We start from the raw sequence: 13,808 nt of genomic DNA on the forward strand, positions 1-13,808 counted from the left end.
TCAGAAAACCACACCCCTGGAGCCAGAGGTGGTTGACACATCTTTTCCAGGAAGCATTCCTAGTAAACGTTGAAAGCGAATGAAAATGTTTATCAGCGTTCTTCTACAAACTAAATAAAAAACTTAGTTGTCCAGGATAAAAAAGCAACTAGCCATTTTAATAACTCTTATGTATGCTAAATGTTTTATTTATTTATTTAGGCTCTGGGTTCAAACCCTAGGCCTTGTGTATACTAAGTACATGTTCTACCACTGAACTACACTGCCGGACAAATTGTTTTCCTGTATTCGCATGAAATGAAGAATAAACTGTCCAGCAATCCATCTAAATATCTAATTTCAATGTCCTCCACTGGCCTGCACACATGGATTAATAGCTACTTTATACTTTTTAGGCTATAACTAATGCAAAATTCTCAAAAGAAATTGTTTCCTAGCAGAAATGACTGATACCATTGTGGAAAGAGATGTTATTCAGGACATTATCTATTTCATTCTTCAGTCAAGGTAACTCATCTACTTTTAGACTTACACTTCTAAAGAACACTGCTATGATCTAAAGAGATTGGCCATAAAACTATTTGTATTGAAAACTTAGCCAACATGCCTCCAGTGAACTTCATTCATTAGCATTCTCAGTGGCAAGGTTTCCATATCTCAGTGTTCATTTTATACTTTAATTTGGTTAGTAGGTCTTTGTTTAATCATCCTATTGAAAGGAGAACAAAAGTGGTTTAGGTGACACAGTAATGCACTATATTTTATCTCTTGAAAAAAGCCCGACAAAGTCAGAATACTCTGATAGCCTCTGATTTTCTTCAGGACATTTGGAACCACACATCAGACGGAGGATAAAGATCCACACTGTACTTAACGCCAGACACCTTTGGAAGAGAAACACCTTGTTGGCTACAGAAATTCTGCTTTGCCAGTTACACCTGGCCCCAAAGGCAGATTATCGCACCAGAGGAGCAGCTCAGTTTCCTGTGAGTGTCTATTTCTTAAATAACATCACCTCCAATAAAATCACTAGCCAGGTAAGCTCTTTTCCTGTCTGCCTCTCTTTATGAAGTATGGATGCCACTAAAATGACAGTGCTCTGATAAATGAAAACAGGTCACATTTTACTCACAACGGGGAAACCTTTAACCCTCCAAAGGGAAATACCTCTCATTCCTCCGCATCTAGTTCTGTCATGCCACAGAGGCTCCTCCCATTCCTGCTGCTTGAGCCTTTCTTCTCCCTCAAAAGTTAAACCCGTTTTTACTAATTGTTCCGGCTTCCTACAGTTTTTCCCATGATCAAGTCATGCACCCTAGTTTATTCCTGTCCTCTCTCAGCCAATACAGGCCTTTTCTTTTCCTGTTTTGTTGGACTTTATTTAAGGAAAGTAAAGCAATCTCCATTCTCACTGTAATGTTTGTGATGTATAAGTTGCTCTCTTTTTCTTCTTTATTCCTTTCTGGAGATCGACTATGACCGACTTTCTAACTTTTCTTTGTTACACAGATGTTTTATTTTCTAATCCACATTTCTTTTTGTCAGTTTCTTGAACTTCCTTTGGTTGGTGTCACAGACAGCCATCCAGTAGAGACTGAGACCACCAGTTCATTTCACACAGGCCACTGAACAGTCATAAGATGGTGACAACTTTTGGTCTCTAGTGACCTGGACTGGATTCGACTCACTGACCTAGAGGTGAAAGGCTCTGTATTCCATTACTAATCCCTTGAGCCATCCAGCCCCCTGAAAATGATTCTTTGGTTTTATTATTGCAAAGACCATTTATAAAATCATGAACTGGATTTAGGAAAGCAACCATGAAATAGCAAGGGACAACAAACTGATTGAAATTCCTTAAATGTAGTGCGGGCTGAAGTCTCTCAGACAGTAGGATTGGGGGAAAAGTTCTATCTAGGCACCTCCGTTATTATTTCAGTAGCATGACCTGCTCACTTAAACGTGGCAACTTTAGACCCACTGACCATGCCTCAAGGAACTAAATCCTAAATAAAGAAAATGGAAAAGCAAACTATGAAATAGCCAATAATCTTTATTTCGCACTTCCCCCACCCCTCATCCTTCTCCAAAAAGCACTAATGGGTATATTTGTGCATGTGAAAATACTGTATAAAGTATTTAGAATGATCTCAAATTAATAAAACAAAAAACACATATCTCAACATAGATGCTTTGTTGTTTTTAAGGGATAGAAAAATTCTGGCCTCTAGAACAAGGAGGGTAATGATATCCTGCACTCTTAAAAGGTCTACTCCATTTCCACTGATTTGCAGTTTAACATTCATGGCAGAAAAACCACATTTCTGTAATCACATAATGTTTTAAAATATGACTAATTCACACATTAATATCAATTGATTTGGCAATAAAAAAATCACATTTTCTATTAATATATTTGTATTAGGTTCAAAGCCCATATCTAATATTCAAGATATCCATTACACGGCCCAAATTGGGATTATTTCAAAATCAAGTAAAAGTCCATATTTATTTCAAAGTTGCTAAAATATGCTGATAAAGTTAAATTTGATGTTTTTACATTAAAAATAAAATATTTGGTTTACCTTTCAGATATCTATAACATATAATAAATAGTGGGCAGTATAGTAATATAATAAAGTTTTGTGATACCCTGAAATTTGATGAGATTTCTTTTAAAAAAAATTCATAATATACTTCATTTCAGCCTTAAAGCACAATATCAATGAACAAATTTGTAGAAATAAAACAATATAAACACAAAATGCTACAGTATTTTTTTTTTTTTTTTTACTTTCATGGAACCTACATGTCCTTTTAATATCAAAGAAATTTACAAAACCAAAACAGGTAACAAACAAAACAATTTCAAATCATAAACTCTAGATTTAAATTGCTTTGTTTTCCTTCCAACTGCTAGGGTCCTTTTTCCCCCACAATGTTTTGGGCACTGCACGGGTCCATTCAACTCAAGGTAAATTACTCTGAACTATGGCTCTTTTTCTCTAGTCTCTTTGCTTATTTATATACAGCAGTAATTACAGACATGGCTGAAATCACAGTGGATTTCAGAGAAAGCCAGAATTAAACACGATAAAAATTTAAAAAATAACTACTTCATAAATATTTATTATTTACATTAAGGGAAATTTTTTAGTATGAAGAGTTTTTTATACAAGTTGGTGAAATGTACAAGCAGTGAGAAGTGACTCCGGCAGTTTAAAGGGCAAAATTAGAATGCAACAGAGATATAAAATACGTTAAACAAAAATAATTTGCGCAGAAGCAAACAGGACATGATAGAAACCTTTTTCTTAAAAAATATAAGGTATTTCACAAAAGCCTGAACATTTTACATGTTAGTACTAAAAATGGGGTTGGGGGAAGCTTCATATATTCTCATCACAAAAATATTTACCAGTACTCCAACTGGAGTTTTCTTTTATGTTATTCTGATTATCTTACTATAGAGGGAGAGAAGTTGAAAACTGTATATAGACTAATGATATCATCCTTAAATTACAGTCAAGGCAGTTTACACATTATCTTCTCGTCTAATACCTTAATGAAAAGGCCCTGGAGAGAATGAAGGAAATCAAAAGGGAAGATGTATGGTCTTTTTATTAATAATACTTGTCACTGGTAATAGAAAAATGGAGGTGGCAGCCCTGAGGCCACGCTTCTACTGTAGAGTTCTTCCTGCCACACCACCACCGAACCACAGGCCAGTGTGTTCAGAAGGGAAGATCAAGAGTGGATGGCGCGTTGCTGTCCTCAGTCTTCCCAGATTCACTGTCTACGGAGACTGGGGCACGTGATGCGGAACTGCGCCAGCTCCCCTCCAGAGATGCCAGGGACAAAGCCTGAGCTGACACTGCTTGGTCCAGTCCACATGGAGAGGTCAGTGTGCTCGGTGCTTCCTCTTCTTGTGCTTTTTGTCCTTCTTCTTGTTGGCACACTTGGGGCAGAACCACTGCATTTCTTCTGGCGGTGCAGCCATTATTCCCACACAGGGCCTGATGTTAAAGACACATCCAAAGAAACAAGTTTTATATATGCTTATTCTTTTTCTTTCAACGTTTTATAATAATTCTTTAAATCTATGAAATATTTACCAGAAATCAAAGTCAAATGGCTTGAATTTATGCAGCACTATTGTTGGGCACTTGATTATACTTTATAGTGCCTCTTTTATAGGCCCCAATGGAGGGCTTAATTAGTTTGTTCATTCTTTTTTCTTTTTTCTTTTAAATTTTAATATTTATTTTTTAGTTATCGGTGGACACAACATCTTTGTTTGTATTGGTGCTGAGAATCGAACCCGGGCCGCACGCATGCCAGGCGAGCGCGCTACCGCTTGAGCCACATCCCCAGCCCAGTTTGTTCATTCTTTCAGCCAGGAATAGTGTAATTCTTCTGAGCAGTGGCTTTGTTTTTATTTTATAGATATAATACATCATAACTGAACAGACATCTTTTAAAATCTGATACCTCAAAGATAAATTAAGAAGATTGTAAATATTTTGGTCACATTTCTTCAGTTTTGAGGTTTAAAAAACACATAAGCTGTCTTTATTTCTCCAGTTTGTACCAAGTTTACTAAGGGGTCACCTTTTAATGGGATTTTTCAGGTACCGTAGCTCTTACAGAACATTAGTGGAGAGGAAGGAAAGGGAAACACCATGTCTCCTTACATTTTATTTTTTATTTTTCATTTTTTTTTTTTGTGGTACTGAGGATTGAACACAGAATCTTGTACACTGAACCATATGCCCAGCCCTTTTTATTTTGAGAAAGGATTTTACTAAATTTCTGAGGCTGGCCTGGACCTTGTGATGCTACTATTGTAGCCTCACTGGGAGTATAGGTGTGCACCCACCCACACTTGGCTTCCTCTCATTTTTTTTCCCTCACAGCATTTGTTACTTGTTTATTCACTAAGAAAAACTACTCCTAAGCCCACATATTCATGTTTTATAGTTCAGGAGCATAAGTCAGTTACAAACTTCTAAGGAATTCACTCCAAAAAAATTCTTTATATTCCAAAAATCACTTTACACTCTGAAAAACACCAGCCCTCTTCATCTCTTCAAGATCTTCTATGGAATCATAATTTCTTAAGAAATCTCCACATACCTTCTTTCTTAGTTCAGTCACAAACTACAGAGAGCTGCAACCCTAGGATGACCATGAAAGCTCCAATAATAGAAAACCACAGATGATTGGCCAGAAGACCCTGCATCTGAGGTTTCATAAAAGTCATGGCAGAAGTCATAGCAGTTACTGTCCTCCACACCACTATCCTTCCTGGCTGATGGAGAAACGCATGGTGTTTCTCCTCGAATTTACTTTCACAAAAAGGACAGATAAGCAAAATACCCAGAATTGAGGCTGAATAACAATAGTACTCTTGGTTTTTGAACTTCATATCATTTTCTGTGCTCCATGATTTTACTTTAAGTACTGCTCTGAGGGTGGCCTGAAGGCACTAAGCTACTCTGCAAAACACTTCTCAGGAGTGTCCTGTGCTGTCCTGACTAAACAGCAGCCACCAAGTGTGGCTGGAGGTGCTCTGAGACACTCACCAGTGGTACCAGTCGTCACAGTCATCACAGCCGATCATCGGACTCCCATCGTCAGGTTTGTTACACCCAGGACAGATCCAGATCTGATTGCCCCACTCGTCTCGGATCTGACGTTATCACAAGGGAAAGGAACAAAGACAGGGAGTGGGGAAGAAGAACCGAAAAGAGACCAGATAAGAATTATGACATTATCCTTGTAAGCCTAATAAGCTGACAAATTAGCACTTTCCAAAGCCATGATCATGATCATCAGTGTTCTGGAATTGTGTGAAAAAGAAAATAGCTAAGTGATCAATTTCTAATGAATATCCTAAACTCTGTTTTCTGAGTCATAAAGAAACAAAGTATTTATATAGTATCTATGAGCATATGACCTGTAATCTTCATCTGAAAAAAAACCCTTTACCACAAATTTTTAACAATTAGGGTCTTTATGGCAGTAACAATATTTTTGAAACCTACAGAGCTCAACTGTGTGTAGTTTCCCCAATCACATTCCTAAGCATGGGATTAATATATACGGCCCATGTGCAGGTGTCCCCTTATTACTCATTAGCCAAACCCTTCCCCTGAACTAGATGATAAGATCAAGGATATAAAAGAGTGGTTACTAAGTAACTTTCCATTCCCTTTATGACATTTTTAGAAAAGTACAATCAACTAAAGGGCAAATGAAATAAATAAGGGGCTCAGGAGGCCAAAGAGCTACACATTTAAACATGATTTTGCTATACATATTGAAGGTCCTAATTTACTTTATTAATTTAGCATTCTAAATAGGAAGCGTCCTTAATTTTACTACTTCCTCAAATTTCACATTATCAAAATGAATCTGGGGAAAATACTTCTACAATATGGGCATAAAGGCAATAAGTAAAAGCTAAATCTTAAAATCCTGTATTTATTTATTTATTGTGCTGGGGATTGAACCCAGGGGCACCTGATCACCAAGCCATATCTTCATCCCATTTTTTAATTTTTAATTTTGAGACAGGGTCTCTTTAAGTTGCTTAGGGCCTCGCTAAATTGCTGAGACTGGCCTTGAATTTGGGATCCTCCTGCCTCAACCTGCTGAGTCATCAGAATTACAGGACTGTGACATTGCACCCAGCTAAATTCAACTATTTTTTTTTTTAAATCTCTAGAAGGCCAATTACACTGATATAAAAACTTCCTAAAGAAACTTGTAAGTAGCTCTGACCTAGCCCTCTTTAATTTCAGGGGAAACTATCAGGGAGAGAATCCACAGACACCCTACACCAGCTCTCCAGTGGCTGACACTGCTCTAGCATCCTAGGCCCTCAAGCTCTCGTGCATGGCCAGTCCTGCTGTTGATTGGCCTTTCTTGCAATCATCAAGCTGAGACTGTGCTACATAAGAAATTTAGCATAGCATCCATAATTACATCTATTACTTCACAGTTTACTAAGTTCTTTCAAATGTATACTACTACTTTGTTTAATCGTTGTAAAACAAGCTTTGGATAAGTTAAGAATGAAAAAACCAAAACTATCGGAATTTAGGTAACATCTCTAACATCATACTATTAGGCAGTAACAAAATCAGCCTTTTTGCCCTAATCACACATTCTGTCTACAAAGTGTCTCTATAGGAGTTAGAAGGCTTTTGAACCACACTATCTATTCCAATCAGACCCATCTCCACAGAGTAGCTCAAACATCCACTATAAACAAATGGAGGTTGAGGATATCAAGTATAAAATCTTTCCCAATCAATACACGTGGAATGATGTTGCCTTGATTAAATACCTATAGCAATTGGTCCTTGAATTACTTAATCTGATGATCACAATTTTTTTTATATCACATGTTCTATTTTGTCTTGAATTGGCAATACTTACATAAATTTTTCATACTGTATTCTCTCTGAATATAGTTAATATTTTCTTTTTTATATTTCTTTGTTTCATTGGAGAGTTTCAAATATTTAATGATTTGCTGAAATTACCTTAACTCCTTGAAGCATGTAATGTTTCATGGTTCATAGCAAGAGATGCTATGAGTCCCCCGACCACTTCCCACAATGCCATCCATCATTAGGCTATGCATCCCAGCCTCCATAGCTGGAGCCATACAATGTCAATGCTTCAATCCATCAAAAACATTTATTGTGTGTGTGTGTACTCTACAGTGCCCACAAAACTTATCTTATTTCCATTTTTTTAACTTCTCTCTTTTTTTTTTTTTGGCGGTACTGGATTGAACCTAGGGACAAGTGAGGCAGGCAATTGACCTCTGAGCTACATCTCTAGTTCTAAGAATTTAACTTCATAAATACTTTATTACTAGATTGGATTAAGGGTTTGAATAAAATCTGATACTGTTGAGTATGGGGAAAACACCTAAAAAGAATCCTGGGACAATGTGGATTCATTCAACATGGTGGGTTTTACATCTAAAGCTTCCTGGATACTCAGGAAGCTCTGTGTCTTAAAAAGTTCATTTCCATTTAATATTCTGGATCTTGCCAATAAAATATAATTAGTGCTGTAACTCAGAAATACCAGCTGGCTCATGAAATCTATGTATATTACATAAATTATATTCTTAAGTGAATAATTTAATTGTTTGATCAAGAAATTCAACATGGAATTTAAATTTCATTATTCATCTATATAATTTCCACATTGAGATTACTGTATATAGGAATATGGTCATATTCCAAAATAATACAAAGGAATGAAAAACAATACTTTGAAATTATTCATGGAGACTGAATATGCAAACATAATGCTTTTTAACCAAAAGCTCAAAAATGCAATGAAAATACTTTTCTGGTCCTGAAGAGTTGCCTCCAAGATTCAATGATGACATATACATATCACTCATGACAGGTTCTCAAGTAATGCTCTCTTCACTACTATGAAAATGAAGTACACATACATACCACATAGGTGCTGACCGTCTCAGTCACCACACTTCGCACAGGGGCTTTGGAGCTTCCTGCTCCAGAGATGGCAGGGGATGGAGATGGCATCAGAGCTGGGCACGCTGTGGCTTGGGCCAGGAGTGGCAATGGTAGGGGCGTAGGGCTGACATGCACAGGTACAGGGGCTGGGTTTGGTGGTGGGGTTTTAGGTCTATTCAGAGAAGGGGCTGGCTTAGCCTCGGGGGCTGGAACCACTTTGCTGATGACACTGTTGACAAAAGAGAAAATAAAAAATCAAAATGGGATAATTAAATCAAACCACATATTTAAAAAAAATTATCACAAAGTAACTTTCTTCCTTTAGTAGCAAAATATGTTTTTAGGAGTCCAGAGACAGTTAAAAAACTCAGATTTCAAGGCCTTTATCAATTTACCTCAACTTGTTCAGACTGATTTTTATCTTCCTAAATTGTCCCCCAATGGTTCATTATTCAGGTTTTTTTTTTTTTTTGTACACAATACACATGGCTTTTTCATCGAAATATAATAGGTGGATTGTCGTTTCCTGTGGCTGAACCATACACTCTCTGTTGGCTTCAGGTTTGGCAATGTAACCCTTGTGGTCAGTGAAGGCAACTGTGAGTGACATGCCTCTTTGAGAACATTCCTGGCCTTAAGTTTGTTTCAGATGAGTCTCCCTCTGTCCTCCTGTAGTCACTCCTCCTCAGGTGTGTTTTTAAATTTTTGTTCTTTGTAATTCTGCCTTTGTAGATATCCAGAAACAATTCACAGTGTTATATTTGATGTGTTTTAAGGTATATGGAAACAGCACTTCACTATATTTATCCTTTGGTAACCAGTTTTTCCCACTTAGTTTTAATATTTTTTAGTTGTAGATGGACACAATATATTTATTTTTATGTGGTGCTGAGGATTGAACCCAGTGCCTCACGTGTGCGAGGTAGGTGCTCTACCACTGAGCTACAGCCCCAGCCCTCCCACTTAAGTTTTTTAATTTTAATTTTTTGCAATTCTGGGGAATCAAACCCAGGGATGCTCTATCAAGCCCTTTTTAAATTTTGAGACAGGGCCTTGTTAAGTTGCTCAGGCTGGTCTTCAACTTGTGATCTTCTTGCCTCAGCCTCCTGAGCAGCTGGGATTGTAGGCATGCACCTTCACACCTAGCTCCCACTTACTCATGTCTCTTAATTAATACATGTTGATATACATAGATCTATATGATTTATTTATTTAAATTACTATATAATATTCCATGGTATGAAAAAGCTGACTTTTTTTTTGGTCTACCATCCTACTAAAGGTAGAACATATTCACTTGTAAATGTTACATGTTAGCTTGTAATTATGCTTAAGAATTTCCCTAAGCTTTACCTCAAGAAATAAAGTTGCTGGGCCACAAACTGCCACTCCTCACCATCACTAAGCTGCTTTCTAAAATGACTGTAACACTGGGTGCAGTGGTGCATGCCTGTAATTCAAGTAACTCTGGAGGCTGAGGCAGGAGGATCACAAATTTGAGGCTAGTCTCAGTGACTCAGCAAGGCCCTAAGCAACTTACTGAGACCTTGTCTTAAAATAAAAAATAAAATGGGCTGGGGATATGGCTCAGTAGTAAAGTGCTCCTGGGTTCAATCCCTAGTACCACCACACAAAACAACACAAAACAGGAATAACTATATGTAGCTCAGTGGCAAAGCACCTGCTTAGCATGTGTAAGGCCCTGGTTTTCATCCCTCAGCACCACAAAAATAGTCAAATAGTCAAACAAACAAAGCCACTGCACTAATCTCTCACTGTTATTCCACACTTAAGATATAGTGTTCCCCAAAAGTTCAGGTGTGAGATGATCCAGGTATGTTCAGAGGTGAAATAATTAGGTTCTAAGAGCTGTAACTTGAGTGTGGATTAAGCCACTGATAATGGATTAACTGGGTGGTAACTGTAGGCAGACAGGGTGTGGTTGGAGGAAGCAGGCCACTGGGGGTGTGCCTTTATTTTGTTCCTGGTGAGTGGAGCTCTCTCTCTGCTTCCTGTCATGTCCTGGCTTTCTTCTGCCACATCCTTCTGCCATGATATGGGCCTTATCTTGGGCCCAGAGCTATGAAGTCAGCCAACCATGGACTGAACCTCTGAAACTGTGAGTCAAAATAAACTTTTCCTCTCTGCTAACTAAAACAACTTCCAAGGCCCTCCCTGCTTTTTTTTTTTCAAAGTGAAAATAAACAGTTGCCTCAGAGGGATGTAGAGAGAATTTCAATATAGGTAAAGACTTTAAATATTAAATCATTCCAGTAAGTCCACCATTATTTAAGTAAATAACCAATTACTAGAGCTGGAGGTGCAGCTCAGTGGTAGAGCATGTGACTGGCATGCTTGAGGCTCTGTGTTTAATCCTTAACATCCAAATAATACCACCACCAACAAAACCCTCAATTATTGCTGTCTAATTGCTTCCTGCTTATTTCCTACAAGTATGATTACCTTCCTAATTTGGATGGGGCTAAGGCTAAGATAACTTAACAGGTCTGTTTTGCAGGAGACACTTGATAAATGCATAATATAATTAATAGTGAATATTTACTGAGCATTTACTATGTGCCCAGATTCTCTAACCACCAGAAAGCCAATTCTGGGCTAGGCACTGTGCTAAATGTTTACTTGCTTTACCTCATTTGATACTCATGATAAATAAGGTAAGCTATTATTCTTTTTGTGCATATGAGAAACAAAGGCAGAGAGAGTAAATAAATTTATATAGATTACTATGTGAAAAGGCAGGATTTAAACTAGGTTGTCTGACCTTAACAGGTATCCTACACTGCCTCTCAGTGCTTGCTAATAAGGTTTGCCTTACATACAAAATAGGAATGCAAAGTTATTGCTATGCATTTATGTCTAGAGGGGAGGAATTCTCTAAAATTCTAAAACATACTTTTTCTGAATGCTCTTATCCATAATAGTTTAATACATGGATTCTGGAATCAAAACTAAAGGGAAAAGCAAGAACCCAGAGAGATCAGAACAGATGTTTCTGTCCTGAGGGAATTTACACATTAGGCAAATATAATTTTTGTTTTGATAAAGAAGATATATCAAAGCCCAGGACCTGTAAAAAGTAGAAAGTCTACCAGAAATCTTTATTCATATTAAGGGTGTCCAAAGGGCTATGAAACAAGGTGAGAATGAATCAGAATCTAATGTACACCTCTCATGTTCTAGGATTTTATATTTAAAGTAATCTGGATTTATAATGCATAAAAGTACCCAGCACCAATCATCCTGAAAGGAATTTAGTTAAAATATAGGCCTCATATTATTAATACAGGTAAATATTTAAGAAAAAAAGCAATACATAAATAAAGAAAATCAGACACATATGGATGTGAGGAAACATCAGGGAGAACAAGGAGATATAACAGCCAGTAAACAGAGACTTATATAAAGACCACAGTTAATAGAATTAACAATTTTAAAATAACTCTGCTTAAATGTTAAGAAAAAAAAGTCAAAGCTTGAAAATATCTGCAGGTGGCAGAAAGTTATGATGAGTAACCCAGCAAATTTGAAAAGGCCCACACAGACTTAGGAATGAAAAACTACAGTAACAGATTTAAAACTCATTTGGTAGATTTAAAAGTAGATTAGAAATAAAAACAGAATTATAAACTGAGTAGTAGAACACAAGAAACTTTCTAGAGTATAACCTGGAGAAGCAAAGATAATACAACAGAAAGATCTAATTAATACATGTTTGATCACACCTCTGCAGGAAAAATGGGGCAGAGACAAATGTTAACAAAGAATATCTAAAACTTTTACAGAACTGATGAAAGATACTAATCTGCAGATTTAAGAAGCTCAACAAAACCCAGGCAAGATAAATAAAATAACACCTATATAAAGGCATAACAAAACAAAGCTATAAAACTTTACTGACCAGAAAAATCTGAATAGCAGTCAAAGGGGGATAAAAATTACTGTGAAAGAACAAACAGATGATAGGTGACTTCTCAACCAGCCATAATGAAATCTATTAGACAGTGGAATAAAATCTTCAATTTGCTAAAGAAAAATAAGTTGTCTTTGAAAACATATTTCAGAAACAAGGGGGTGGAAGCTAAGGACTTGCCACCTGAAGTCCCTTACTAAAAGAACACAAAGGAGAAATCCTAAGTATTTTGGCCCTAAAGTCTCTTTACATTCTTCAAAATTAAGAAGCTTTTAAAATGTGCACTGTACTTTTCAATATTTGCCATATTAAACATTATAAAGAAATTTAAAAATATTTCTTTAATAATTCGTCTAAAAATAACAGTGTAGGGATGTAATTCACTGAAAGTGCTTGCCTCATGTGTGTGAGGCCCTAGTTTTGATCCCCAGGATTGCAACAACAACAAATGAGACAGATAAAAGTAACAAAAATGAACCATTACACATTATCAGATAACATCTTATTTTTGTTATGTATGAAAATGATTATATTTTCAAGGAGAAAAAAATTTTGTGAAGACTGGCAATATTGTATATTTTTGCAAATATTCTTTAGTGCATGCATATATAAATGGAAAAAGGAGGAGTATTTTAAAATCCTTTTTAGATAATAGCGTAAATTCATCTCTGATACCTCACTAAAATGCAACAAATGGTAGTATTTTTAAAATTAATTGCAATTTGAAATCACATAACAAGCTTCTCCTATTCAGTTACACTAAAATTCATTCATCTGTCTAGCAATTTGAAATAGGGTCTCCCCAGATGTCCAGGTTGGATTTGAACTCCTGAGCTGAAGTGATCCTCCCCTCTCACAAGACTACAAGCATGATCCACCATACCCAGTTTTGCCTACTACTATGGATATATCATTTAAAAAAATTTGTTGATGAACCTTTTTTATTTATTTATATGCAGTGCTGAGAATTGAACCCAGTGCCTCACACATGCCAGGCAAGTGCTCTACCACTGAGCCACGACTCCAGCCCACTACTTTGGATATATCATTTGCCCACTAACAATTATATAACAACAAAAAGAGATACAAGGGAGACAACAGGATTGATACACACACACACACACACACACACACACACACACTCAATTACTGCATTTTAATGATACAGAATAAAGGCATATTTGTACATGCAAATAATATACTTTCATTATATCCATGCTCATTTCCCATTTTGTTTCGACTTTACTATTTGTTAGCTATTGCGCTGGATAAGGTGATCTCTCATATATATATATATATAAAATTAGGGGGAAAACCTTCAAATTACATTCTCAAAAGACAAAAATCCAAGAAAGTTTTAAGGT

The 13,808-nt window shown here is 36.6% G+C and overlaps 1 protein-coding gene across 1 annotated transcript in view; it reads right to left on the minus strand.

The window, feature by feature from the left end:
* Positions 1-2,063: 2,063 nt before the first annotated feature.
* The window catches only part of Taf3 (TATA-box binding protein associated factor 3), a 168,550-nt gene continuing 156,805 nt past the window's right edge, over positions 2,064-13,808 (minus strand). Inside the window, exons 5-7 of the mRNA XM_026391815.2 lie at positions 8,493-8,742; positions 5,586-5,692; positions 2,064-4,016 (exon numbers count right to left, since the gene is read on the minus strand). Of these exons, the coding sequence (XP_026247600.2) occupies positions 3,902-4,016; positions 5,586-5,692; positions 8,493-8,742 (472 nt within the window). The 3' untranslated portion in view covers positions 2,064-3,901. The remainder of the gene's footprint in view (positions 4,017-5,585; positions 5,693-8,492; positions 8,743-13,808) is intronic.

This window comes from Urocitellus parryii, chromosome 9 (genome assembly GCF_045843805.1).
Source record: "Urocitellus parryii isolate mUroPar1 chromosome 9, mUroPar1.hap1, whole genome shotgun sequence".
NCBI classification, from domain to species: Eukaryota; Metazoa; Chordata; class Mammalia; order Rodentia; family Sciuridae; genus Urocitellus; species Urocitellus parryii.